Source organism: Rhizoctonia solani, chromosome 1 (assembly GCF_016906535.1).
Source record: "Rhizoctonia solani chromosome 1, complete sequence".
Classification (NCBI taxonomy): Eukaryota; Fungi; Basidiomycota; class Agaricomycetes; order Cantharellales; family Ceratobasidiaceae; genus Rhizoctonia; species Rhizoctonia solani.
The window spans coordinates 2,411,086-2,437,968 of record NC_057370.1 but is presented as its reverse complement, the minus strand read 5'-3'; the positions used below and the strand labels follow the sequence as shown (position 1 = coordinate 2,437,968).

At 48.1% G+C, this 26,883-nt stretch overlaps 10 protein-coding genes across 10 annotated transcripts; 5 read left to right on the top strand and 5 right to left on the bottom strand.

The window, feature by feature from the left end:
* Nucleotides 1-114: 114 nt before the first annotated feature.
* On the bottom strand, nucleotides 115-2,082 carry RhiXN_04305 (protein phosphatase; the record flags this gene model as incomplete). The annotated part of the gene is made up of 12 exons (XM_043324122.1): nucleotides 115-154; nucleotides 208-218; nucleotides 282-319; nucleotides 592-730; nucleotides 786-900; nucleotides 950-1,036; nucleotides 1,094-1,154; nucleotides 1,203-1,400; nucleotides 1,445-1,493; nucleotides 1,553-1,567; nucleotides 1,632-1,910; nucleotides 1,969-2,082. 12 exons carry the CDS (start codon nucleotides 2,080-2,082, stop codon nucleotides 115-117), a joined length of 1,146 nt encoding a protein of 381 aa, XP_043176541.1.
* Nucleotides 2,083-2,444: 362 nt separating this feature from the next.
* RhiXN_04304 (major facilitator superfamily transporter) lies at nucleotides 2,445-4,884 on the top strand (the record flags this gene model as incomplete). Its single annotated transcript, XM_043324121.1, has 15 exons — nucleotides 2,445-2,707; nucleotides 2,765-2,847; nucleotides 2,899-2,959; nucleotides 3,006-3,106; nucleotides 3,159-3,311; nucleotides 3,415-3,457; nucleotides 3,512-3,550; nucleotides 3,607-3,763; nucleotides 3,818-3,923; nucleotides 3,995-4,249; nucleotides 4,306-4,403; nucleotides 4,463-4,561; nucleotides 4,618-4,636; nucleotides 4,692-4,756; nucleotides 4,816-4,884. 15 exons carry the CDS (start codon nucleotides 2,445-2,447, stop codon nucleotides 4,882-4,884), a joined length of 1,611 nt encoding a protein of 536 aa, XP_043176540.1.
* A 235-nt stretch (nucleotides 4,885-5,119) lies between these two features.
* Nucleotides 5,120-6,233, top strand: RhiXN_04303 (DnaJ domain protein; the record flags this gene model as incomplete). The annotated part of the gene is made up of 2 exons (XM_043324120.1): nucleotides 5,120-5,504; nucleotides 5,611-6,233. 2 exons carry the CDS (start codon nucleotides 5,120-5,122, stop codon nucleotides 6,231-6,233), a joined length of 1,008 nt encoding a protein of 335 aa, XP_043176539.1.
* Nucleotides 6,234-6,467: 234 nt separating this feature from the next.
* On the top strand, nucleotides 6,468-7,585 carry RhiXN_04302 (Cyclin, N-terminal domain; the record flags this gene model as incomplete). Its single annotated transcript, XM_043324119.1, has 5 exons — nucleotides 6,468-6,613; nucleotides 6,664-6,745; nucleotides 6,796-6,939; nucleotides 6,991-7,238; nucleotides 7,318-7,585. 5 exons carry the CDS (start codon nucleotides 6,468-6,470, stop codon nucleotides 7,583-7,585), a joined length of 888 nt encoding a protein of 295 aa, XP_043176538.1.
* Nucleotides 7,586-7,788: 203 nt separating this feature from the next.
* On the bottom strand, nucleotides 7,789-8,240 carry RhiXN_04301 (uncharacterized protein; the record flags this gene model as incomplete). Its single annotated transcript, XM_043324118.1, has 4 exons — nucleotides 7,789-7,916; nucleotides 7,971-8,000; nucleotides 8,063-8,145; nucleotides 8,197-8,240. 4 exons carry the CDS (start codon nucleotides 8,238-8,240, stop codon nucleotides 7,789-7,791), a joined length of 285 nt encoding a protein of 94 aa, XP_043176537.1.
* A 1,812-nt stretch (nucleotides 8,241-10,052) lies between these two features.
* Nucleotides 10,053-10,583, top strand: RhiXN_04300 (uncharacterized protein; the record flags this gene model as incomplete). The annotated part of the gene is made up of 4 exons (XM_043324117.1): nucleotides 10,053-10,079; nucleotides 10,124-10,201; nucleotides 10,254-10,313; nucleotides 10,374-10,583. 4 exons carry the CDS (start codon nucleotides 10,053-10,055, stop codon nucleotides 10,581-10,583), a joined length of 375 nt encoding a protein of 124 aa, XP_043176536.1.
* Nucleotides 10,584-10,650: 67 nt separating this feature from the next.
* Nucleotides 10,651-11,771, bottom strand: RhiXN_04299 (WD40 repeat protein; the record flags this gene model as incomplete). The annotated part of the gene is made up of 8 exons (XM_043324116.1): nucleotides 10,651-10,808; nucleotides 10,870-10,988; nucleotides 11,040-11,095; nucleotides 11,151-11,285; nucleotides 11,344-11,474; nucleotides 11,528-11,590; nucleotides 11,648-11,681; nucleotides 11,733-11,771. The coding sequence occupies 8 exons, from the start codon at nucleotides 11,769-11,771 to the stop codon at nucleotides 10,651-10,653; spliced, it is 735 nt and encodes a 244-aa protein (XP_043176535.1).
* A 135-nt stretch (nucleotides 11,772-11,906) lies between these two features.
* Nucleotides 11,907-12,608, top strand: RhiXN_04298 (ribosomal protein S21; the record flags this gene model as incomplete). Its single annotated transcript, XM_043324115.1, has 3 exons — nucleotides 11,907-12,407; nucleotides 12,498-12,522; nucleotides 12,589-12,608. The coding sequence occupies 3 exons, from the start codon at nucleotides 11,907-11,909 to the stop codon at nucleotides 12,606-12,608; spliced, it is 546 nt and encodes a 181-aa protein (XP_043176534.1).
* Nucleotides 12,609-14,625: 2,017 nt separating this feature from the next.
* Nucleotides 14,626-19,032, bottom strand: RhiXN_04297 (acyltransferase; the record flags this gene model as incomplete). Its single annotated transcript, XM_043324114.1, has 7 exons — nucleotides 14,626-15,286; nucleotides 15,338-15,537; nucleotides 16,310-17,116; nucleotides 17,166-17,310; nucleotides 17,363-17,609; nucleotides 17,657-18,700; nucleotides 18,756-19,032. 7 exons carry the CDS (start codon nucleotides 19,030-19,032, stop codon nucleotides 14,626-14,628), a joined length of 3,381 nt encoding a protein of 1,126 aa, XP_043176533.1.
* A 230-nt stretch (nucleotides 19,033-19,262) lies between these two features.
* Nucleotides 19,263-26,858, bottom strand: RhiXN_04296 (CLASP amino-terminal protein; the record flags this gene model as incomplete). Its single annotated transcript, XM_043324113.1, has 20 exons — nucleotides 19,263-19,522; nucleotides 19,576-20,078; nucleotides 20,135-20,219; nucleotides 20,282-20,577; nucleotides 20,631-21,629; nucleotides 21,680-21,957; nucleotides 22,028-23,379; nucleotides 23,445-23,771; nucleotides 23,827-24,036; nucleotides 24,087-24,275; nucleotides 24,334-24,363; nucleotides 24,420-24,705; nucleotides 24,761-24,826; nucleotides 24,881-24,925; nucleotides 24,978-25,385; nucleotides 25,435-25,835; nucleotides 25,886-26,214; nucleotides 26,265-26,344; nucleotides 26,399-26,734; nucleotides 26,790-26,858. The coding sequence occupies 20 exons, from the start codon at nucleotides 26,856-26,858 to the stop codon at nucleotides 19,263-19,265; spliced, it is 6,549 nt and encodes a 2,182-aa protein (XP_043176532.1).
* Nucleotides 26,859-26,883: the final 25 nt, after the last annotated feature.

The window sequence follows — 26,883 nt, the reverse complement described above, 5'->3', positions numbered from 1 at the left end:
TTATCCAGTATTACCAAGTAACAATATATTCTTGAAGTATGATATATGCAAAGCCGATATTAGTCCAGAGCTTGCGGGAATCCAATCTATTGGTGTGAGAGCACATCGTCTAGTTTATATGTTCTCCACGATACGAGCGGTTACAATCGTTACACTAGTAAAAAGATGTTCAATTCAATAGCATCAACAGTTTAGAATCACACTCACTCATCTATTTTCTATAAAATCAAGTCATTTGAAGTGAGTCGGGTAAGCTGATGCTACCAAAAAACAATACTCACCCCGCCTACATGTTTGAACCCTTCGTCTTGAGCAGCCACTAAATCCCGGTAATCATTAGTTTGAGCTGAATACAATGGTTGAGTCCGTGGGACCCCTCACTCCGGAGCGACCGGGATCAAGAGGTTGCAAATCCGGAATGCTCAGCGAGTACTCCGGAAAGCTTCACAAACGTGTCGGAGATGTATACTGCTCCCTCAGGAGCGCTCGTCGAGCTTTACGGCCCCTCGGAGCACTCCAGAGCTATGGGGATTCCCGTAGAGGGTCTGGACTTACACTCGAATGGTGATATCTTATCGTATGCGAACATACATCCTACAGCATATTCGACTAGCTTGTCAGCAAAAACTTGTGCAAAGTTTACGCCGGGTTGATCTGCGGTTCCTCGTCGAAGGAGGGAAGCAAGTGCAAGGATCTCCCCTGGATGTACGTTATCACCTAGACCGTCTGTCTTTTGGACACAGTATATCAGATACATTCGGATTTCCATCAAATCCTCGACGCACGGATAGTATTATCAAATCCTCATGCCGTAGTTGCGTTGAAAATGTATCCGCATGCTCTGGCCGGTCAGTTATTCGAAGGTGAGGTCGTTGGGTGGGAAGTAGCTTTGCCAGTTGCCTGCCGTACCCTTGAGTTATTTTTGGACACCACGGCAAGAAAAGCCTACCGGGGACAGTTGAAGTAATGAGTCTGGGGTTTCTGCTCGTGGAAAATTGATGATGAACGCAAGATTGAAAAGCTCGAGTCTCCCAGACTATGCCGAAACAAGTGTGTTAGGCTGGGCAGTTACAAGCCTAAATGGAATCTTCACTTGGCTGCTAGGAGTTTGCCCGATTGGGCATCGATGTTTACAATACACGCTGTGCTTGACCCTGCAGATAACATTAGTTCCTATAAAGATACCGCTGCGATCTTCTCACCGCATTCAATAGACGGATCGTTTAATACATCTTCATACCCCAGTGACATTATGTCGACGGGAGATAGCGACTGGCCACTTTTTTCGGGTTTACTTGTCCCTTCGATTGGATCAAAATCAGGCTCGCCAGCCCAAGAAGAGGACGCATGCTTGCTTGCATAGTACATCAATGCCTGTGAGAATAGCGATGGGTCCACTCCTAGTAACGGTCAGAACGATCTCTATGATTTCAAAGGGGCGTACCGTCTTCACTCCATCCACCAACCCCGTCTGCAATTCCTAGTGAGACCCCCTGGAATAATTCACAATGTTACACCCGTTTACTTCAACTTCCAAGTTCAATCGACATACAGAGCTGTTGATCGACTAATTTCGTCAAAGTCCTTGTTAGTTCAAGCCATATTTCGAAATATATGTTATCACTGCTTACTTGTGTAACATAAAAGAAATCTTCCCCAGCTGATACAGACCTCAGTTTTTTATTTTCCCACTTCAACAGGCCATTACGCCACTGTGCGATCGGGTGGTCCCGTGAAAATGCAATGGTTTTCTTCTTGGGCAATTGTTGTGCATCCAATGCCGGTTTACCAGCAAATGACACACCAATTTCAATCTTGTATGGCCTTCGAAGGGCGGTATGGGCACAGCGAGAATGGGCTGGGAAAAACAATGGTGGGCTCCAAGGTACAGAAGCAGAGGGAATCCGATTCTCAAAAATATAGCAGCTCCGCCGTACTAGAAGCATCGTGCTATATCATGAAACGAACCGCAGTTATAGATTGGTATAGTTGATTAGGCCGGTAGGTCAGACGCAGATCGGCAAATGGCGCCGGGCGCTTGCTTGCCATGAATTTCAATCTGACACATTCCAAGACGCACATTTGGCAACGGGCGCCCCTCGCCGCCTCGAAATAGCTTGCCGAAAGTATGTCATTTAAGCATGCGCAACTCATGTGCGGAAATATGGGCTTCTCCTGCCTTTATCCATGTCGTCAGCCGCAGCAGTTGATTACGGTCATCCGATGAATGAGGTGGGTATTGCCAAGGGAAGAATCTTCTTCTGGGACAACACCATCTCGTACAGAAATTAAACTCTGATCACGTGTGGGACGAAATCGAATCTCTGCCGGCCGGCAGAGTGCCGAAAACCGGCATCCATCCTGGCGCTCGAAGGAATCGCTCCCAGTGTCCCATCGTATAATGACCTCCCCACACCCTTTCTTACTCTTTCTCATCTCCCCCAATGCCATCCCAAGCTATTCCAGATCGCTCGCCTAAACAGGCATATTGCTCACCACTTACGACAACCCCAGAAATCCCGCTCAAACAGGAGACTCAAAATGATATTTCTAAAGGCAGTAACATTCAACCTCGTCAACATGCACTCGTGCAACGGCCAGTCGATCGCTGGACACTTTTACCGAATCTTCAAGACCCAAAATCGTATCGAAGACGTGATAAGGCAGGGATCGTATTTGTGGTTGCAATAGCATCATTTGCTGGCCCGTATGTTGATTCTCCAATATGATTACGTAATATGAGGCTTACCCCCTTCATGACCAGCTTTGCCTCCAACTCGCTCCAGCCGGCCTTTCCTGAACTTCAGAAGGACTGGAACATTCCAGATGCCGTTGTAGCACTTACAAGTAAGATACATCGCTTGGGTATGCACATAGCCTTTCTTATGAAGTGTTTAGCGGCATTATTTCTATGCGCTACTGGTATTGCACCACTTTGGTACGCATTTCTCTCGGAAAGGTGAGTGTACAGACAAGTATAATGAACAATTCTAAACTTTCATTAGATATGGGCGTCGGCCAATCTACTTGTCAGGCTTTTTAATATTCTCATTGGCTTCGGTTGTATGCGCCCTCTCGACAAATATCATCATGCTTTTGACCTTCAGTATGTACAAAATTTCATGATTAATCAATACTAACTCGTGTTACAATTACAGGGTTCGTTCAAGCCACTGGAGCAAGTTGCGCGCAGAGGCATGTATGGGTTCATACTGACGATCATTTGGCAATTAACCGTCTTTTACCAGTGTGGGTTTGGGTATTATCGCAGATATTTATGTCCCCGCTGAACGTGGGAGGGCCACAGGATGGTTCGTTTATATTCGTTATGGGATGCTTCATCACAGTTGATATCCTTATTTAGGTGGTACTTGGGGCCTATTGCTGGGCCTTTATTATCACCTCTTGTGTCAGGTGCTCTTATCACATGGACGCATTCGTGGAGGTCAACCATGTGGTAGGTTATTAGAGATGCAATTTGTATGTTCGCCAGCTTACCCTTCGATAAAAGGTTTAACGTTATATTCGGGAGCATGATCGAGTTACTGATGTAAGTGTTATGATTAAATGTATGCGGGCTTTCAGTAGCATTAATGGTTGTAATAGCCTCTTGTTTCTACCTGAAACATCGATCATGCTCAAGACGAAGCAAGCAGCTGCACTATCCAATCCTGCTCCGGAGCAGCCCCAGTTATCTCAGAAGACTTTTTCGCAAACTTGCAAATCTCTATTCCAACTATTTATTCTTCGTCCCTTTCATACTGTACGTTTCTGGCCCTCGGTCTTTCAGGGGGTTTCGCTAACCGAATCGACTTAGGTTTTATATATTCGATTCCTTCCTGTTGGCCTAACTGTATATTATGGATCAACGTGCTTCGCTTGTTTGTACAGTATTAGTACGGCTGTTCCATTCTCGTTTGAAGGTAATAAATTATGCAGAACATGTGTGGCCATCCCTCACTGATATGTTTTGTGTGTAGATCCGCCATACAAGGCATGTCCACTCTGATATCGGCCGAAATTCAAACTAACCTGAGGTTGTTTGGTTACTCTGATCAGTTCAACAGCATGGAGATTGCTCTAGCATATATCCCCTCTTGCCTGGGTTATATTATTGGCTCGATTAGTGGGGGTTATCTTTCAGACCATGTATATAGACGAGCGCGGGCGCGTGATGGCGACAACTTTGTACCAGAGTCCCGGCTCGATAGTGCTTGGTTTGGGGTTCCTTTTATGCCTATCGGATTATGTGAGTGTCCCCTTTATGCTTTTTTCAACGTTGTCCGTTGACAAAGTCTGGGACAGTGATATTTGGGTGGACCCTGCATACACACCAAAAATGGATGGTTCCCCTTGTCGGCGGCTTCATTTTCGGACTTGGTTTTATGCTTGGGACCGGAACGGTGAGTTGGTATCATAGTAAGTTACGATATTATGTTTTAGTGCTGATCTGCGATAATAGTGCATGGCCTACTTCGCTGATGTGATTCCCGGGCAAAGTGCTTCGGTAGTCGCCTGTTTTAACTTATGCCGCAACGTAGCCGCTGCGTTATCGGCTGCCGTGAGTTCAATAAACTTTACCTAAGCTCTGGAATTAATATGTTGTCCGTCGTCTAGCTAGCTGCCCCCGCAATCAGTGAGTATCCATGGCTTGCCTCCCGAGATTTCTAATTCTGAACATAATCGAACAGACAAAATTGGCCAAGGGTGGTACTTCACAATCATGGCCACTCTCGTGAGTCTGATGTCACTTAACGTGAGTAACTCATTCTTGCATGCGGAAGGTCGATATTAAACGGCCGATCACTTGGCTAGCTGCTTGCTGTGAGAAGGTGGGGTAACCACTGGCGTCAACAACGAGAAGATGCCGCAGTTGCTCGTTAATATTGTTTCTAATTTTTTTTATGATTCGGGGTACTATGGAGGGTGCATCAAATCTGTTGTCATGCATGTATTATATTCTTATGCCTGTTTTGTAAATAACGCGATCCGAGGACATAGAGTAGATTCCATTGGCCTTATGGGCGCTTGTTATTGGTGATATTGGTGATCACGTGAAGTTCGCGCGAACCAAGAACAACAAACCTCATACTCAATTGCCAGATCTCCCAACTTCAGTATGGACAACGACCCTGCGAGCTTGTTCTTCCCAGACTCTGATGGCCCAGTGGACCTGTATTCGGTGCTCGGGATTAAAGTCGGCGCAACGAGTGATGAAGTCAAAGGGGGGTATCGCAAACTCGCCTTGAAATACCATCCAGATAAACACGTGAATTCAAGCGAAGAAGGAAAGGCAGTCGCATCGCTAAGATTCCAGCAAATAGGCTTTGCGTACACTATACTCGGGGACGAACATCGTAGGAAGCGATATGATGCCACTGGGTCAACAAGCTCGAATATACCAGATATGGCTGAAGGCGAAGACGCATGGGAGCGTTACTTTGAGGAGATGTTCGACTCGGTCACTCGGGAACGGCTGGACGAGATGCGACAGGAGTATCAAGGTGAGTTCGAAGCCTCTGTGTTCCTATCGCTACCCCTCGTCTGGCTTCCCTATCTCCAGCCATCCACGCTAGCATGTGGCATAATCTCACGCACTGGATCAATCAGGGTCAGAGGAGGAGCGCTCCGATTTGCGTGCTGCGTACCTTGCTGGAAACGGGTCGATCGAGCACATTATGAGCGAGATTCATCATTCTACATATGAAGACGAAGCTCGATTTGTTGCCACGATCAACAAGATGATCGACAGCGGGGAGCTACAGGCTCTCGACACCTGGAAGACTGATGTTAAGGACAAGAAGGCTCGGAACGCACGGCGAAAGCGGGGTGAGAAGGAAGCTAAAGAGGCAGAAGAGGCAGCACGCGAGCTGGGTGTGTGGGACGAATTCTACGGTAATGGAAAGGTCGGGAAACGAAGAGGGAAGGGAAAAGGAAAGTCCCAGGCTAACAACGGCGATGGAGATGACGACAACTCTGCGCTTAAGGCTCTAATCCAATCTAAAGCCAAAAAGCTTGATGGGTTTCTTGATAGTTTGGCAGAGAAGTACGCATCGTCTTCATCAGCTTCTAAAAAGAATACCAGCCGCAAACGGGCTGCGCCTAGTGACGAAGTCGACGACGATGAGAAACCTCCGAAGCGCCGTACCAAGGTCGGGTTGGCGGACGATGTGGCGCCCAAACAGCGTGGTAAAGCTATACAAGGGCGACGAGCCAAAGCGAAATCTAGCTAGCCTCTGGCGTTACCGGATCCATTATGGCACGGAGGCTCGTACCTTGTCTTTTTTATAGCAATGCAACCGTTGTATTCTAGTGGAACATAATGTACTCGGTCCAACTTTAATCTTTGCCATTTAAATGTTATGTAATCACTAACCAGAAACCTTGGCACGTTTGTTACCGCAACTTTAACCTCCATACCACCATCTTCTATATTTCGTTTCGAACCACGAAATCGTCCCACGATCATGTCTGGGCTGCAGCAGTGGTATTTCTCACCGATCGATATGCTTAAGACTCCATCCACGGTACACGGTTGCACTTTGGAAGAAGAACTTTCAGCTCGACAGAAAGGCGTGGAGTTGCTACTTCGGGTTGCTGGGCAATTAAGACTGTGAGGATTAAGCACAGGTATTAAAACATGCCAAAATAACCCCAATACAGGCCTGTAAATGCATTTGTAGCTGCAGCTGCATATTTCCACCGGTTTTACATGCGAAACTCCATTAAAGATTATAATTACCGAGTGAATTATACGGTTTGTTTACTCGCGTGGCATCACTAACGCCACTACAGGACATTGCGGCGACATGTATCTTCCTGGCTACTAAGGTAGAAGAATGTGGCCGAAAGCTCAAGGACGTGGCGACAACAGTGATATTCAAAACAAACGCGAGTCTTAAACCGGACACAGATATACAGGTGTTGGAGAACTCCAAAGTATGTACCGTCTCATGTGGTGGGGTGCCACGCTGGTCTTACTTGTCCAAGGAACACAAAAAATGGACAGAAAACATATTGGTTTACGAAGAAACTCTTTTGGATTCTCTGTGCTTTGATCTAGTTGTTGAATCGCCTCATGCTTGTCTAGCAACAGCGTTCAACTCAGCTGCAGTTGGGACCGGTCAACACGAGATTTTTCAGGTTATGGATATCGCCTTTCCGCAAGACTCGGCTCCGGAGGAACAGCAAGTGCTGGACTCAGTAGTATTGAACGCTTGGGGGATTGCCCATGATACGTACGTCATGACAGACACTTGTAGACGATCTTTTCTTACCTTTTGCCAGGTTGCGTATTCCTATTTGTTTGTTTTTTAGTGCACGGATAATTGCGGCGTCATGTTTCATGATCTCATTGGTTTCCTGTTCGAATCTATCCACAGAATGGACAGATTTCCCATCCCCGTTCGACCGCTATCTTAGTGCCGACCCCTCCATGCTTGTTTGGCTGGAGAAATTCTCTTTGAGGTCCTCAGATATACAGCAAATATCTGGTAAATATGACATGCTCTTATTGGCTACAAACTCAAATGTTCTCTTTGGTAGACTGCATCTTCATCATGCTTTGCTTTTACAAAACATCTGAGCCTAATGAACGGATTCAAAGTCCAATCCCATACCAGCAGGTGAGCACCCAACTTACAGTTTTATAGAGTCATATACTTAGCATTGGGTATAAACATCAGCTCGTTCCACCCACATTGGCGGCAGTGCAATGGCCGCCCACTAGCACACCTGCATCGTCTCAACCAACACATGAACAAACAAACGTCGGTTGATTTCATTCACTTAGTATGTAATAACATTCGATGCATTAGGCGTAACAATACTGATGGCTGAGTGATCACTACCACTATTTCTGGCAAGTCGATCAGCGATTGGCCTCTGCACAGCCTGGGCATTCGATGTTCTTAGCCCTGATGGAACCGTCAGCTCCGATTAATTGTTTTATAGATGAGGAAAGAACATACCATGGAAAGAACGTCTCGGGCTGCCGTCGCCTACAAACGATCTGTTTTAGTACGAATGTTCCTAGAGCCATCTCCGAAAAGCTGAGTCTTACCATTGAGCGCACGTTTCTTTGCAATCATGAGGCTCTTGTATATGGCACGTCGAAAGTTTGCAGTCAGACTTCTCACAATCGATCTGCAGTTGTGTGAGTGACTGCGGTGCTGGATGAGCTTCTCGTCGACCTACCTGTTGGTCATAGGCAAACTCTTGTATGTTGTGTCCGCAGGCATAGCGAGTGAAGAGGACACGCATGCGACACTGCATCCAAAGGTCACTGAGCATGTTTTTTGGACGCATACATAGTCCGAACTGACCATTATGAAAGTGTGAGAAGTGGGTTTAAGGGGGGTGGGAGTGAGTATGTATCTGAATGGGGGTGAATGTTTGAATGTTGGTTTACTTGATGCTGAACACCTTGCTCTTATACCTTGCCCTCACCAGGAAGGCCTTTTTAAGTCGAGATCGTATAACCCATGACTTACACATAGGCCAGCTAACCAAGTATTCATCCCGAATCGGAGCATACGGTGTTGTGCTTCTAGTGCACTTGGCCCTAACATACGGTACGAGGTCAATGATCCACCGGTCCTCGATGGCGAATTCTGAAAACTATTGGCAGGTTCAGCATCATCGCCAACACACTGGAGACTCTAACTTGAAAACCCGAATTACAGGCACTACGAGGTCTCATGACTGGCGGGACGACGTGGTTTCCACAGCAGAAGCCGGGGTATAGAGGGCTCGGTACTGATGCATTCCCTACATCACTCTGAATGTCTTAGAGTCAAGTTTATGAGCCGGTAGGCTGATTCGAGTCTATCTTCGGCCCCTAGAGCTAGTTCGGTTACTATAATAGCTATAGTGTAATAAAAGTGGGTTGGAAGTCTACTGCTAGGCCGATCACAATGACGGGATATGGTAACCATGATCTGAGGGCACTGTATCAAATCGGAGTATAGCAACACTGTTACCGCGGGAAGTTCCTTCAGGAAAGACTAGACTCTCGCTTATGAGTACAATTTCGGCCATAATGGCTAAACATGCTAACTCTCAGTGACCCCGATTGTAGGGATCAGGAAGGTGCAATATTAGCGGGCGCAAACATTGCACGATCGGTGCAGCTATCTAAGTCTAATCAAATACAGTAGCCAACTGCATACTCGCATTTATTATAGAGATATTTGGTGGGTGCTTCTCGGGATATTGGTCAGCGAAATAGCATCCTATTACTTCTCGAATTCATTTTTGCCCGGTTGGTAGCAGCCTGGGTCGACGTCTCTTATCCTGTCATGAGTACTGTCATATTTTGTTTGTCACATGAGCCTTTGGGGATATCACTCACCATGGAGTGTCTTGTTGAGACAAGCATGTATTCCCATTATAAGTATGCATGTACCCGACATTGAACGCCACCCATCAAGCGCCACGCCCCAACCCACCCGTATTGCCTAGCCACCGCTCTTTCCCCCACACTATCGACTGCGGTTTGCTTTACCTATTTTTGCGAATGTGATCGATCTGGACTTCAGAGTATCGCTGTACCCAGAGACAATCCTCGATACTGGCCCGGACAACCGGTCCACCCAGTAGCTTGCATGCCAGTGTTATTAGATGGTGGTATACACTGACGAAAAATGAATCTTCCTGAGCTGCGTAAATACTGCGGATATGTGTTTGCATTACTGGCCGGCATATTCCTTTGCTTAAAGGCGTATTTGCACAGCCGGGCCAATGCCTCCCCGATCTGCTTAATTTACTCCTGTGCTAATCGATACTGATTCGTCTTCTTTGGAGTGGTAGCCTTCGAGACCGCAGCTGAACATCGATCACACCAAGAGCAATCTGCTTTCTTATGGTATCCTTAATTTAGAATGGCTACATGATTCCGTTATTCCGTTTGCTACCTACGCCGTGGTCAGATACCACAGACACCGAGGCTGTCGGAACTTAAATAGGAATATAGACGTACAATAAATTAGCAAACTAAAATTACGCATTCTCCCGATCACGTGGAATATGTACGGCAGACGTCGACGATCAGAATGGCTAAGAAATTCGTTGAAAATAAAGTAAGTTGCATAACTCTATTGTGCTAGCTATTAATTTGTACTAGAACGAAGAACTACTACTGGCCACTCAAGCTATCGATTACACCGAAGATGCCCGTATGAAACGCCCATCCCAAAGACCAGTAAGAAAACAACCCGATTTCTTATTCGTGCCCCAGTATTGACTACGCCTAGAATGAACAGCCGAAAACTTCGCGGACAAAAAAGAAAGTCTCGAACAAATCTCGCAAATTGGTATTTTTCACTCTTTCCTGCCTCAAAGCTGGGAATCGACGCATTTGTCTGGGTGACTAGGATCTAGCCAAGCTTGCAGTCAAGCAGCAGGAAAAGAAACGACGACTAGCCCGAAAGACATCGCACCAGGGAGAAAACGGCCTTTCGAATGCGGAGGACTCGAGACCCAGGGATAACAGGACGAACATCAGCAGCAGCCGTTCGAAGGCCACTTTGTCAGATACACAATCCGCCCCCAAGCGACAAGTAAAACGAGTCGCTTTTGCATAGTATCGCTTATGCGGACGAGACATTGGAGTGGGATACCATAATTATCTTTCCATTTGCATGCCTCTTTCTAGTCACTATCACTAAAGTGCAGACCAGTGTCATCCTCTTCCTCATCTCGGGCGGCCGTCCGATCGTATTGTGTGATATCAACTGACGTGACTCCTTCCTCGATGTAATTTGCATCCGAAGTAGCAAGATCTCTGTTTTTCTCGAAGAGCTGGCGGCCTGTATTGAGCTATACGTAAGATCTTCCGACCATTGTGGTCCGAATGTGTGCTAAACTCACCGGTTGGTTTGGACTTGGATTTCTTCCATTCATCGCGCTCTTTTGGAGTCAGCCCTTTTAATTTCTCGTCATCCTCACGATCTTGCTTTTCTTTCATCTCGGCCATGAATTTAGTTCTCCTATTCACCTGTAAGCACGGCACCAAGGAGATGAGTTCCTCGAAACCTTACCATTCGCTAAATGACACCACGGTGACTGCTGTCCCTCTTGTCCGAGCGGCCTCTGCCTAAGTTTTCGAGCGTAGCATGCAGAGTATAACCAAATGTGATTAGGGTTCTCACCTCCATCAATTGCCGCTCCTTCTCCGACTCTAGCTGCTTTTCTTTCTCGGTTCGCTTTTGGATAACTTCTACAAGCGCTTCGCGTAAATGCGTGACTAAAGTGAATACCATAGCCATCCCCAGATTTTCTTCGCCCTGTTCCGACATATAGCATAAATAAGCGCGTACCAACGAACACAAGAAATTGACGTACAACTGCCTTCATCCCATTGATCAAACTTTCTAGCTCCTCTTCGTCAAGTTCCCCTTCCTCGGGCTCCAAAGAGAGATTAGGTACTTCATCTGGATAATTGGTGGTGTAGTCAATACCCAGGATAACCTTTACTGGTAACACCTAGTTAATAAATTTGCGGTGATTTCTGTAGATAGTCCCTCACGGTCAGAATCAATTTGTCCTTCCTCTGGTATGACATCAATTTGGAGTTTGTCTTCGGATATTTCTGGGGCATCCACGTATGTTATTCAATCTACATAGAGTTGGCGGCAAGGGGCTTTACTCTTGAGCTCGTCCGGGAAGATACTTTCAAGCACCTTGGAGAATACTTTAGAATATTCGTGAATTACTATGTCAACTCGACTCACTTCGTACTCTTCTTGAATAGCAGCCTTGTAATCTGACATAATTGTGGTGCGTTGTGCTAGCTGGGTGTCATACAAAGATCGTGAGCTGATCTGCCAATTTGACCAGCGAGTCCTGGCGCTAATCGAGTTTGCAATAATAGCTTCATTTGACCGCCTCCATTCTAGAGACAGAAAATGAGTATGTTCTCTCGGATTGTAGCTGGTGTTGCAAGGCGGGAGGCTTCAATAAATACCCTCGCTCTCCCATCGGTACATACCCGACTTATATCTGGTAGCAGCGGCATCGACAAATATGTCGCACCCTACCCAACCCTCCCAAGGATCGAGCCCAGCAGTTCTCCGACTCATGCAGCCCAATCTACTGGAAGTTCGTCTGATATATTCAGCGGACTGACTACTGCCTTGCTCTCCACAGAAATAACCCCAAGTGACCGTTGGATCAGTGTTCACGATGGTGTACTCAGGGAACCAAAAGCGCCAGGAAATGTCTATACCGGACGGTCAGTCCCAGTCACCGATTTGATGGACGTCCCCTCAGCATATCGACGGCTGCATTCGATATTAAACCGAAACCGGGTTCGGTCGGAGCTCTATCTCCAAAGGCGCTATGAGAAACCTTCGGATAGGGAGCGAAGGTTGAAGAGTGAACGGCATAGACGAAGGTTTGCTGCTTGGGTGAGTTCTGAATCCCGAGATAAGGAGCTAATTAGTAACAAATAATTCTCAGATACGTAAAAAAGTCCAATTGGTATCTGAAATCCGTAGGCGTGGTTAAGCAGCAAGGCGCAAGGTAAGTCTGGGTTCATGGCCCAGCAGACTTACCTACTGATTTAAGGATTTTCGGTTTACCATTTAGTGTTGGCCGCGGGTGGGTAGCACAATTATTTGTAGAAAGAGTTTCCCCAGCGTAGTGTTGCATTGCTAGTTACGTCTGGAGGTAATCTAGCACATAGGACAAAATAGCAATTCTGTTTCGCACGACTGGTCCTCCGCATGAGACACCTAATATCTCGTCTGAGTACTCCAAAATGCAGGGTACTTGGTCGCGTCTCCACCTTCAATGACCACGCGCAGAGCTCCTTTTGCCTTGTTTCAGAGAAGCCCATTTGAGCTATTTGATAGTTGGCTTGGTTAATGCTTCCTAGGGTTCCCTTTTGAATATAACTGATGCGCGTGCGAAAAGTAAGCAATAATCGACACCTATATCACTCGCGGCTAACTTGTCGCCTGGCTGCTTAATTATGGCACAATCAAGCCAACATGGAGCCAGTGTTTGCTCCACGTGCCTATCTTACGATCGAGTCGAGATTCATAGCTATGGGCAATCGCTGCTACTTGACATGTCTCTTGGTGCCGCGCTATTTTGCATTTGCTGCGTACATCCATTGGCCAAAGCATCGGACACTAAGTTACGACGAGCCCGAGAAAATTTGCTTGTCGGACCATCAATTGTAATTGGCTATATCATGGGTTTACTTTCTTTTTCCAATAATGAGCCAATATAGTTATCGGGACATGCAAATCAAAAGGTGAACCCCACGACAGGCCATTGTTTTCCTACTCCGCTTACCTGCTCATGTTAAGGCGGGCTCTGGAATAGGGGATTCGGACGCGCCTCGTGTCCAAGGCATGTCGGGCATTCGGTAGCTGAAACGGCCCCGCGCGTCATATTAGGCACCACTCTCCTTTTTCGGATGCGCGGTAGAGCATTCAGACAACACGCACAGATCAGTTGGAGAGTTTGCAACACAACTTACGGGCTTTACGTGCACTTCCGATAGCCAGGAGGCTTTCGTCCCACATATGGCTGGCCTACAGCATGCTCCTGTGTCTCCCGACTATGTGGATGGTAACTTGAGCGTCTCAGTGTATGAGGAGAGGTACAAAAGGACTGTCAGTGGACACCTAACTCCAACAGTTTCCTCGGTTCTTACTTATCTCTGCAGTAGCGGGTCTTCTGACACCAGAGGTACGCTCAGCTCAAGTCAAGTGGTAAAACCGCTACTGATGGCTCGTTAATTTAGTTCTCGAACTTATTGAATTGAAATATCTATTTTAATTAGCTTATTAAAATGTGCCACAATGTATGTACTCTTACCTACTGACCAACTCCACCGACTTACATCGTATGGTTAGATCGTCGAGGGACGTCTCTATGAGGCTTGCGGACACTTCCAACCCATGAACACTGAACGCTTCGATTGTCGAAACCCCAGCTGTGTCTTTAGTCGGTCACACACAACACCTGCGTACGCTTTTTACTTCTTGAACCACATATACTGGACTGAGATCGAGTAATCACAGCTGCCCTCACAGAGGTTGCAATAAATTCATGTCAGAACCACAAAATAAACCAATCCGACAAAGTCCACGTGAATGCCCCGACTGTTCACCCAGGGTGAAGGGCGGTGTCGTGGTTGGGCCTTCCTTTCGCTAATGATTCACTCCAAGTTGAAAGCCGGTCTTTCTGTCCTAAAGCCTTAGTCTCTTGTACCTTATTTTAACGGACTATCCTCTTTGCTATACCTTAATTTATTTGTTTTCTATGAACACATTCATGCAGGTGACATGACAAATTTGACATGCAAGGCGTGCACAACTACAAAATCTTGGAAGTATCGTGTCGGGCAGCTCTTCGCACCGATCGTATTGTATTTATACCAATTTCGGCAACTAGAGTCCCAAGGCCCGATTGAGCGATCGTTCTCATCGGCATCGATCGGGGATGCGCAGTCATCTTATACGACCTGATCCTGAAGCTTATACGAGACATCATTGTTGCAAGTATTCTACCCATTGATCAAGAAGCAAAATTTAAAAAAAAAATTAATATTAGCTATTATCATACTTTCTATGCAACAAGAACTAGTAATACATCTGTTAGTACATCTGTTCAAGGTTTCATCTCTCTTCGCACTATCTCCACATCCGACTGGTAATCGAGCCAAGATGAGGCCCCCAAGCCATTTCCATCACCAAATGACTTGATACAAGTATCACAAAGTCCTGGGTACTTGGAACGATTCTTGAATCTTAGCCTCGCCATGCTTTCGTTCCAAGCAGCTTGGAACGATGCGGTTAGATCGAGAAAGATCGTCTCCTCTTCTACCACTAGCAAACAGTGTTCCTGGTCAGTCTCGGCCATTAAGGCGCTCCGAAAAGAAGTAATTATTTGACGGGAACACCCTCTTGAACGATCGGAGCATTTCCAGCGGCTCTCTGGCCCAAACGCAATGCGCATGCGTCGTCTCATAATCGACTCCCGTGCTGACATCAGCGAAAATGTAAGTGCTGGGCCCAACTCGACTGTTTCGGATGGTAGCAAAGGAGCAGGGCGCGTTGCAAGACTCATGCATGCTTCCGTTTCCCATAGAGGAATGTTATAGCGTGTTGCGAAGCGCAATTTCTCGATCTGAACCAAGGGCATCGGCGAGGAAAAATGAGGGTGTAGTTTTTTTAGCGTTGCCGCGCGTATTTCATCCAGTAGCCACATGTCAGCCAGCCGGAAAATGGCCAGTAGCGTATCCTTAGACATAGGCGATGAAGAGGCAAGGCTGGATAGAATTGTTAGATAACCCCATTTTGGCAGGAACGAAATGACTCACTCCTCGTGGTACATAGCTCCCAACAAATGCTCGAATTCTTCGCGCTTGATACCGGACAAACAGATGGGCTGTTGCTCGCTCTGGCCTTCGATGATCATTGGACTCGAGTCGTTTGGAGCTGAGTTATCGAACAGTGCCGCAAACCATTCTGATTTCAGCACAAGGAACGCTTTGTGAAGGCGGTATATGACACCTTCCACCTATTCAATACGTTAGATGTAATCGGAAGAATCGCTAGGTGAAGTGACTTGCCTCGAAAAACGTGTCTCCATCCATCCAGAAGAAAAAACCTTTTGACCGGCTGCGGACATCCGGTCCTTTTATATGACACGTAGCGAGTCTGGGAGCGCGCATAATGCTGCGATTGTAGTGTGAAACAATACAGTTCAACATGTGAGAATCTATCTGTACTCTTAAGTAGGCGTTCAGGGAAGAGAACGATGCAGCAAACTATATGGCGTGACCGTGGTCCGGCACTAGTTTGAATTGGCGCACCTGACCTTTGGGCACCCATGTGACCCGCCTGGGACGTAAACGTTACACGGGTCTTCACAGAAATTGCATCATAGCTGAATGTCATATCACATATATAGATACAAAAATCAAGATTTGATGTTTCAAAAGGGCTGTCTACCACTCAGAGCTTGGTACCGGCAAATAGCGAGCCAATTGGGGCAAAGCTAGGGTGGTTTCAGGTTAGGTATGGTCATATTGATCGCCTCAGTTACGATTTATCGCGGAGGCTCGACGGTTTTACCCATGTAACTATAAGCGGTTTCTACAACATTGACTTTCCTTATAAAAGGTGGTCGTGGTAACCTCCCGGCGGCATCTTAGCTATTGGAAATATAATTTCAAGCCATCCACCCCGTACAGTATATACAAGTACATGCAAGGAAAAGTCGCGAAATTATTTTGTGTTTTGTAACAAGCATCCTCCCTGTTATTTTTTGGATAATTATCATACTAAACATCATCTTGTGTATCGCCATAACCCTGCCTCCGGCGGCTGATATTTTCACGGTTGATTTCCTCGGTTGCTTCCTCGAATAGTTCCGTTTTGGGCATTTGCGCAAGTCTTTGTACATAAACTCCATCATTGAGTGACATGCGGCGTTGTCTAGGACTCTCGCGAGATGCAGATTGAGGGGCGTCGGCCATCACATATGAGAAAGAGGTATTGGTTGGCGAGTGTGAGGCAGTGCTGGCAGTAGCAATCGACTCCGAGGCAGCGGGGATGGTGATCGGTGGAGGCATGCTTGAGAGGGCAAGGGCATTTCGAACCGGTGAACTGGGCCCAGACCTTCGATTGTGGTAAACCGGGGCCAGATGTGCCAGGTTTACGTCGGAACGACTACGTGAGCGCAAATCCTCAGTGGGCGAAGAGGGGGAAGGGCCTGGGGCTATGTCTCCTTTGCGTATTGATTGCAAGTCGGCATATGACGTACTACGCGAGCGACCAGTTGAGCGAGTCCCGTCTTTAACTCCAAGGTGAGGAAGGTATCCTAGAACATGTTCATAGTCGCCGTTATCCTCGCTATCGGAAGCTTCAGGGGACGGCATTGCACTAGGACCATGACTCGTAACACCGCCAGCCCATGCACTTGTTCCTCTGCGTGCACTGTGGCTCCAGCCAAATAGCCTCTCATCAAGCCATTTCATGGGATGCACCAACAGGTTCCCTTGTGCATCGACTCCTCCAACTGCAGTCTTTCTTCTCCAGATCCCAGGCGTCCCAGTTGATGGAGGAACAGATGCCGACGGAACGAGAATACGGAACTGATATATACCATGAGGACCAAAAATCATCAAATGCATCAATACGTACTTCATCAAAGTCATCCCAAAGCTTAGGCCCATACTCATTGATGCATTCTACAAGTTCGTTTGCGATAGCGGCTCTCTGCCTTTTCACTCGTTCGAGTTGCTTAGTTTGCCCCGGAATTAGCTGGACAACAAGAGGCCGCAATGATCTGCAAAATTGGGTGAACTCGAATGCATAGAATTAGGTTTAGCTGTGCTCACTTTAAGACGTCCATCCCTGCTTCTCCAAATTTAAGGGCCGAGTACCCAATCAAGGGAAGGGCAGCCATAACCAAGAAGGGCGTCCACAATTGGTATGAAAGTGGGGCACCCGCTCGTGCTACTACGATGGTGGCAAGAATTGCGTAGAAGGTATACAGGAATGGTGTCACTCCCAACGAAATGAGCACTTTCCAAGAAGCCATGACATCTCGACCAGCTACCTTCACAGTCGAAGCAGCCAGTGCCTCTGTAATGACATTAGTCGAATCTTCATGACTTCGTGAAAGCTCCTACCTTTGGCTTTCTTTCTTGAGAGAATAGAGGCCAGTATGAAGATTGGTCCATTTAGAATCACACCAGGAAGTGAGAATGCCGTCCAAACAGCAAGAAGACCAACACGATATACCAATAAACCAAGGGTTTTCCAAGTTGCTCTGCGTGCAGTTGGAACTTGATGATCTCGAATACCCAGGTCGCGCAGAGATCTATTATATTCTAAGACGCTTTTGCGCAGAGCTTGAACTCGAGGTTCGTCTTTGAAGTGCAGGTATCCTTCAATAAACCGCTTATTGAGTTCGACAACTTGTCCCAGAGTGAGGTGTTGCCCAGGTGTTTTGTAAAGTCGTCTTCCTGCTTGCACAAGCATGAGAGTGTCGAAGTCAGGAGCACGAACAGTTACAGTTTTGAGGCCATTGTAAATGATATCGAGAAATTTAGACGATGCTTCGCGCTTACTCGATCCCCCTGAACGGAATAAGTCGACAAGCTCCTTGGGAACATCAATAGGCGAGCCAAATTCGACCACAGCGCGGGAACGGAATCGGTGCGCGTGAAAGTATGAAAGGCCAACAGGGATTATACGGACGCGGAGATCAGGGTTGGCAGCCATGGCACCGAGGGCCATGACCGAGACGCCGGCTTTCAGCGGTAACAAGTCCGTGCGATCGTGGCTTCCACCTTCGGGAAAGATTCCAATACATCCACCGTCTTGAAGGCAACGAAAGACATGGCCATACATTTCTTGTTGATCCACATATGGAAGAATTTTAAAAGTGAGGCCCGGCTTCCCATCTTGTTCAACTTGCTCTCGAATACGCGTGGTGCTTTTGCCTTGTTCTCCACCAAACTCCCGCTTAATCCGAGCCTCGGTGTCGCTTAAGACTTCAATGACCTCGGCAACAACGCTACCGACTGACCTCGGTAAGAGTATTTGTTTACGAGGGGCAAGTTCGGAGGTGAAATGTGTCCCGGTTCCAATCACAAGGCAAGGGTCATCGGAAGAGAGCGCAACTAAGCCGGTCCCGGGGGCTGCATAATCAGCCGCGCGAGCGACGGGAACTATGTTTAATTTTATTTAGTATCAGAGTAGCACACACGATCAATAGCAACATACTGCTGTTCATGAGAGACGCTAAGAATCCAATAAACCATCGATTCATGCTTTTGGCAGCGGTCAGGAAGGACACCCTCCTATGACTTTCTCGGTAGATCTCAGACGCAAGTAGGATTGGATCGAGGAACTGATTGTGGTGCGGTGCTGCAACAAAAATAACGGGGCCATCCTTAGGCACGTTAAATGCACCACGGGGCCTAATTTCTCTGAAAAAGATATTGATTACGACCCTCAGGAAGAAGAGGGCGCCGTCATATGCAAGCGATTTGGAGTTCATGGCGGCCACTGAGGACCAAGACTTCCAGGGGGGTTAGATCGTGAAGGGAAGGGAAGGTAGTGAGAGGTTGGTGGTGTACGTGGTTGGGAGGTGGTGGCATCATATTGGCGCTTATGATCTGGCGCTAAGAAGAGAAACATAGACAAAGATGCATTAACATGGGTACGCGAAGTAAACGATACAAGCATGTGCTATGTGAAACCAATAAAAGCGTAAGGCATACGAAGTTCTCAGGATGGAGGAGGTGTGGTGGGCTTGATGTCATGCGAAGGATATATACCGTGTCCGCCTAGCGTGGTCACTGAGGAGGTAGGCCGGTGTGACCCATTCGTAGGTTTACTATGGTAATTGAAGATATTATGGAGTCGTGAGAGAGCTTCATCAGCTTGGGGATACTCCGGACCGCCACTAATCCTTCTTGAACTGGTCATCGACCGGTTGGTTGGGGAAGACGGTACAGAGTCACGCTCCCGTCGCACTGATTCGAGCCCTGGTCACGCGCCGATTAATAATAGTCAATAGGGACTTTGTCCATGAGCTTACGGTTCAATGTCTCTGCTACAGCAGAGTTTCGTTCCTCATCCTCGGCTGCTCTACTTGCTAATGCGCGATAAATGTATTTCCTGAAGGACGGGCCAGTTTGGTCCAGGAGCTGATCTACTCTAGCCTTCTTGTGTGGATGGGCTTTGAGGAAGTGATGCAGCTCAGTGATTCCCTCCTTATGAAGCGCACCTGTAGTCTCGCTCGATATGTGGCCCAGAATTTCATCCAGCCTGGCATCTGGGTCGGGCTCCTCGATTGGTGGTCCCTGAAATCCTCCTCCGCCGTTCAGAGAAGGGCTACGACTATTCGCACTGCTGCTCCTTGCACCGGGTTGGTAGTGAGTTGGCGCAATGCTGGAAGCTCCATTCGAAGTAGGCGGATAAAATGACGTAGGCGGCCGAGCCAGTTGACGGTCCGGAGATACAGATCTAGTTGAACCGTTAGTCCCGGATCTTGGTCGTCCCGACTCGGAAGCTAGTTGCTTCTCTGCTGAGTTGAGGATGCTTTTTGTGGCTCAAATTAGTCGCAGATTCTGGCGTTAAGCTGAGGCAATAATTACCGGAACACGTAAGGGTAAATGATAGTGGCTGACGGATCATCGAATGCAGCTGACAAGAGTTCATAGACCTCGTCTGCATAGTGGGCTGCGGTCATTGAGTAGCGCTTAGATAAATTATTGTGAACACTTGAATGCATATATACTTACCAACAATGTGCTGGATGATAACCTTAATCGTGCGCAGTGGCATATCACCGCATGGGACCTTATTTGCCGAGCGTTGCCGCCAGTCGTTAGGAGGGATTGTTTGGAGGAAGGTTTCAAGGGCAGGGAGCAGCTCTATAGGATCAATTGCGCCTTTCTGCAAATCCGTTGGGATATTCCTTGCGAGCTTCCAAACACACTTCAAAACCAATTCCGCAACCTTAGCTTCTTTGGCATCGCCAGTGGTACCGTTTGCCGGGAATGGTTTGGTTAGCTGCAGAAGAAGGTTGAAAAGAGCGCTAATAACGAATAAGGCCCAGTTAACTAAGGTAACAAAGTTCAAAAGGCTTACCGTAGAACAGATATCTTCCTTCCCGTATTAAACAATCGTAGGATGACCATATTGAGGAACCGAGACAGATCCTTGACTTTCTGATCACGGGTGTCGTCGGTTTGCAAAAGTCGCATTGTGAGTTCCTCCAAAAGTGACTGGAGGCTATCAACGGAAAGCGATTCGAGCAAGACAGCATGATCACAGATCGCGTTACAAGTCTGTATTAAGTGTTTCATCAGGCGATAGGTCGCGGGATTATGGACGTCTTCAGTGCGCTCAAAGGTTTGGCTCATTTGGATGACAATCGTTTCCACGAGTCCTTCGGTATGATCTGCAAGGTCACGGAAACCCTTTGACAAAGGTGCCTGATCTGATGGGACCTCCAAGACATTCTGTATCGCTTTGAGCGCGTCCACACTTCGGCCTGGGTCGTTCGAAAGGATATTCGAAATTATCTTGGTAACATCTTCCAGAGACGACGTTTCGTTTCCTTGAAGTGAACCTATTTCTGGGCGATTGCCATTCGCGACGGACTCAGGGCGGGGTTCAAGATCGGTTTGACGTAAAGAATTGCCCTTTGTTCGTGGAAGTGATAGCCTCGAAGGAGGCATCAACCCTTTAGACCTCACAGGAGAAGAAGGACCAGCTCCCAAAGTTTGAGGCAGCTTTGAGGTAGTTGGAGATGATGGCCTTCCGACAGTTGACAGTGCGGCCGGAGAGTGTGGGCGCGTGGAATGAGTTGGTGATGACGGATTGGCTGCACGCGTGCTGACAGCGGGCGACGCAGGACGGGGTATTCCCCCATATCTTAGGCCCGGGCCGGGTGAACCAGCGCGAGGGGCTCCGCCAGTCAAGCGAGCGATCGCGGGGACTGGTGCTACCTCGGGTTTCGCAGGACTAGGCGGCTGTGCCAGAGTAGTGGTACGGCGCAATCGTTCCTCAACCTGCGTCTTATCTTTCCCAGAAAGTGGGCCAAGGTACTTCCAAATCTTGTCGCCCACCAATACGTATCCCTCCCTAAGTAATACCTCAGCTTGGGTGTCTATCAAACTGAATATCTCACTTACGCAATGACAGTTAGAGTAGATTTGCGGACGTAAGGATCCTTGTCTGAAATTAAGGAAGCGATCGCAGGGAAAGCCTTTGCTGGGTCACAGGCCCGGATTCCTGACTTTTTGAGAATACTGGCCAGTTCATCAAGGGTCCCTTGCCTAGTCTTGGCAACTTTGCTCCTAGTACCGTGTTCCAACAGTATTGAGAATAGACGACTAGTCGGAAAGACAAGCTGAAGATTTTGAATAATCCCTTGCACTCGAATCCGTACTGCCTCTCGTGCATCGCCGAGCTACAGTCAAACCAGTAAGACGGTCGAACTTGTTCCCTAACATGTGGCATTATCCGAAGATTAGACATACCTTGTGGATGTAGGTAGGTACAAATGCTAGAGCCTCATTGTCAGGCATCATATACTTCTCGGCACTCATGAAGGCCAAAACCTGATCCACCACATCAACACAGCGGACGATCAAGTTGGGCTGGGGCTCATGCACACGCAACGATGCGTATTTCAATGCGAGGTCCTGGTTTGCGAGTAGCATTGCTTTGAGATCGTCGATCGGTAAGCCTAGTCTTTCATCTCCAGAGATTCCATCAGCGAAAGCATCAGCGAGTATTCCGAGACCAGTAATATAGTCGTTCACTGCATTGTGATCATGGCTGAATAGGTAGTTCAGAAGTTCTTTCGAAACGTGGGGCTCCATTTGATGTTGGAGCATGTCAACCAGATCCTTACGGGTGGGCCCAGATTCGATAACCCATTTGGAACCATCCTTTGCAAGCCTGGAGTTTTTAGCTTCCATACTTGCAGTGACAAAAGGTGCACTGCCTGACGCAACGGGGGTAACAGCTTTCGCAGGCGCGGCGGGGCGCTTCAGAGCTCCGGCCTTCAACGGAGCTCGGATGCTCGCAGAGGATCCAGGCCGCTCCTCCGTCTCTGCACGAGAATCAGTTCGAGCGGCAGCATTCAAAGGCATCATGCGTCGCCCAGTTCCACCAGGGGCACGTCCAGAGATAGCAGATTTCGGAGCCCCAGATTGAGCAGGGGATGCAGGGGGGGATTCGACTGCAGCGGCCACTTTCGCAGCAGCTGGAGCGACTTTGACGGCAGGTTTGGTGGTAGGACGAGCGGCGGGGGCAACGGGAGCGGCGGGGGCAGCAGCAGCAGCGGAGCCACGAGCGGCTTGTATGAGAGGTAGAACTGTCGAGCGCGAGGCAGGTTTGAGTGAATTAGTTTGGTTGAGGACATAATCGTAGCCAGCGCGCGCTATCACAATGGGCAAAACGGCTTGAGCACCCTTTCGGACGTCCGCGTTTCTATCCTCGAGACATAAAACAATCGGAGAGGCCCAAGATGTAAGATCTAGAGAATTACTTGGTTCGTGCGTCTTGAACCAATCAGCGAGCCATCCCAAAAGTGCACCACGTTGAACAGGGTTCCCGGTTTCTAACGCAGTACCAAGTGAACCGCACATTGAGTCAAGACCTTCGCACGCGGTGGCCATGGCATTCAACGTAGAAACTCCAAGGGCACGCACATTCGCCTTCTGGTCAGATAAAACAGTGGCAACAGGTAGAGTAAGGAGTTTGGTGTATTTCTCGAATGGCTTGTTCATGCCGTTGCTGATACGAGTGATGATATCCAGTGCAAGAGCTTGAACAACTTTGTTCGTATCGGCGACCCGAGCCTTTAGAACTTGTCCAATCTCGCCTGTTTACGAGGGAATGGACACAAGTTAGTGCCGTGGAACATTTAGGCGACTATCAAGTGCGTACCCATGTTTGGTTTCAGTCGTTGGTTTGCCTTGGTGTCCAAAATCGATTGTAGTAGTTCGAGAGCCTCTTTGCGAACCTTCCACTGGTCACTCTTGGCGTCGGTGACGATGGAGGTTGCTCCCACAAGTTTATCAAGGTCGACTCTGGGGAAGAGCTCATCCATCACATCGCCGCCACCACCGCCAGCCGACCCGCTTGTAGGCGCAGCGGCGACGTCGGCCGAGAAACGCGTTGGCTCTGGTGGGGACTGACCGTCAACCTTGCTAAATTCTGAGTCAATCGTAGCCAGTAGTTGTGGGTTGAGATCTTCCATAAAGTCCTTGATTGCTAGAACAACATTTTAATCATCAAAATTTCGCCTGAAAAGGATAATTATTCCTACCAGTCCCGGCAAAGAGTCTTACGGTGACTAATGTGGCAGTAGCACTCGAGCGAACGGCAGCATTAGAGTTTTGGAGGCAGGTTTTCAAAAAATCGATCAAGCTCCTCATCGACAAGCCAGCGATGCCGAAATCTGTTAATGCCTGTTTTACCCAAGTCAACGAGTCAGCGACCACTTTTGGGGCTTTCTGCTTGGAAATCGAGTCGTATGCTAACAAAGTATTGAGCGCTTAATCAAATAGTTCGAGCGAACCAGCATACCTTGGCTTAGAACGAATGATAGTGATGTTTTTTCCGCGAATGTTGATAGCAGGTCTCCTGCTGGTTTCTTTAATTTTGCGTCGCCAAGTTTCTCAGCAAGATGAGGAATCGCGAGTGCCGCAGACCCTTGGAGAACGTAGAGGAACGCTCGGCAAGCATTGCCATTAACGCATACACTTTTGCGGAGACCTAACAAACGAGGCAGGTAGATAAGTAGGGTGAGCAGCTATGCTATCTAGACACGCACTTGGAAGTTTTTCTCGTTCCATCCTGGCTTCTTCCCCAAAAACCTGAATACCAGTTCGCTTTCGACTCCATCCCCACTAAGCTCACCGTCCAGCCAGGTGGACATCTCTTCTAATGCCGCAAGGCGAGCCTTCCACTGGGCGTCAGAGAGATCGGTCTGTATCTGAGCCGGAATTAGCTCGGACGAACGAGCGTCCGCATCCTCGGGAGTGAATTTATACTTAAATGTATCCGTGGCAGCAGCAGGAGTAGCCTTAGCAGATTTTGCCGAGGCAGCAGTAACAGCAGGGGGGAGTTTTTTGGAGGCCGCCGGCGCTGGTGCTGTAGACTTTTCAGCTGGAGGTTTTTCAGCGGCAGCAGCAGGGCCTTTTTTCTTTCACGGAAATTTAATAAATCTTTAGAAGGGTCACTTGAGCAACCATTCTTACCAGGAATCGCGCAGGAACCTTGGCCTTCGGTGGAGCCATCTCTTCGATGATATCGGGCTTTTTGGCCTGGTTGAAGTTAAATTAATTGACACATCGCAGTGCTAAACCTCAAAAACCTACTACAGGGGAGTCTTTGGGTGGAACGTCATCAAATACCATGTCTGGCTTCGGGGGCGGCGCAGCTTTTTCTTCTAGACTCGGGCTTCAGCAAAATCACAATGCTAATGAGCGAGGCCAGTACCTTTGGGGGTGCAACCGCAGCTGGTGGGGGTTTGGGCGGTGGGGCAGCAGTTGCCTTGCACTTTACCTGCGCCTTTTCGAAAGCCTCCTTGACTTTGGCTTTACGAATGTCATCCATAGACTCCATTACAGGATTCAGCGCACGCTCGCCAACGATCTTCATGGTGAGGCCTAAGCCCTCTGCTGCACCCGTACGAACCTTTTCGTCGCTATCCTCGAGTAGAGCTGCGAGCTGCGTAGAAAGAGGCTTGACGTCATCCTTGGCAGGCGGAATCCGAGTAGTCGCGAGTGAACGGTTCAAAAACTTCAGCGTCCCTTCTTTGACTTGTGGATTCTTGGACTTGAGGGAATTTAGTATGTCTTCCGTCACCTCCGGTAACGTTGTCTATGCAACTAAATTAGCTTGATGGGTATATCATATCAGAAACACATACCGTTGCGAAAACAGCATCTAGCCCAGAGCCGATTGCGTCCGTCACATTAGCTTTACGCTCCTTTAGCCGTTCGAGCATCGGATTGATCAAAGAGGCACGATGGCGACCAAACGACTTCCCTACACCTTTGGCCAATGCTTCAATGCAGTTCGCCGCTGCAATGACACACATGATATTAGCGTCGGACATCCTCTTGGCGAGGGCCTTTGCCAATTCCCCATGCCCGTCTGAGTCCGCGACTTTCGGAGTGGCCTTGAGCACTTCGAGTAAAGCATCCAATGCCTCTTTCCGATCTTTCCACTTCGAGGAACCCATCGCTTCTTGAAAATTATTCGGTACTTTGGGCATAATATCGGCTGCCTCAATAAAGTCCATTGGATCGACAGCAGCTTCGGGCTCCCCTAATTATCAGGTTAGTCAACATCACCATAATCGGGTGAAGTCCGCTTACCGCCACCATCACCACCAGCTTCCTCGGCCTCTTCAGCTCGTTCTGCAGCAGCTTGACGCTCTCTCGCCTGAGCCTTTGTCCATCTGGTCTGGGCACCAGTACCCTGCCCTTTCGATTCCTTATCCAACGCCTCGAACCCTTCGGTCAGTTCCTTGATCTGAACGGGCTTAAGCTCGGATAGGAAAGGTTGGAGTGCTGGGCCCAGATAGGTGTAAAGGGCCTGTGTAAGCCCCGTGCCCTCTGCTCGTACGTTCTTATCGGTATGTCCAAAAATCTTGGGCAAATTCTTTAGTACCATCTTCGGGGGGACTACTTTGGGGCCGTATGCGCTGGCCAAGGGTATGAGTACACAAAGTAGTAGACATCCGAATCAACCTACCTAATTATTTCACGCAGGGCAGTGACTGTGCCCAACACTGTCTTCGGCTGCTTGGCACTCAACCCAGGTATGAGATCATTCTGAGGATGACTATGATCAAACACGATACCAGCTTGGCTAAGGATATCACGTACCACAACTGCCTCGCCACCATTGTCGATTTCCACATATCGAAGGGTAAGTTCGATGGCTTTGGTCTTTGTCCCAGCGCGAGCCGATCCATAACACTTGTCTACCAGTGCTGGGATTACCGCATCTCTAGTTCTGGCAGCACTTTCTCCCGCGAATTCCACAAGTGCTAATATGGCTTCCAGGCCCTTCTCTTGAGCAACGGCATTGGCATCAGTAGCAATCTTTTTCAATAGATCCGAGTTCGAGATGTATGGTCGGAAAGCAGGATCATCCTCTGACGCAGTCGCCTGGAACACCTTCACGAGTGCCTCATATCCATGCACGCGAGCCTTCCAATTCTGGGATATACATGAGCCTATGACAGTTGCAGTAAGTTATACTCCGAGAACGCACCTTATGCACCAGTCTCTCTCCAATCGGTATTCCAGAGAAATCCTCTTCTGGGGGCGGAGCACCATCCATACCAGCACGCGTCTAAGTCGAAGAT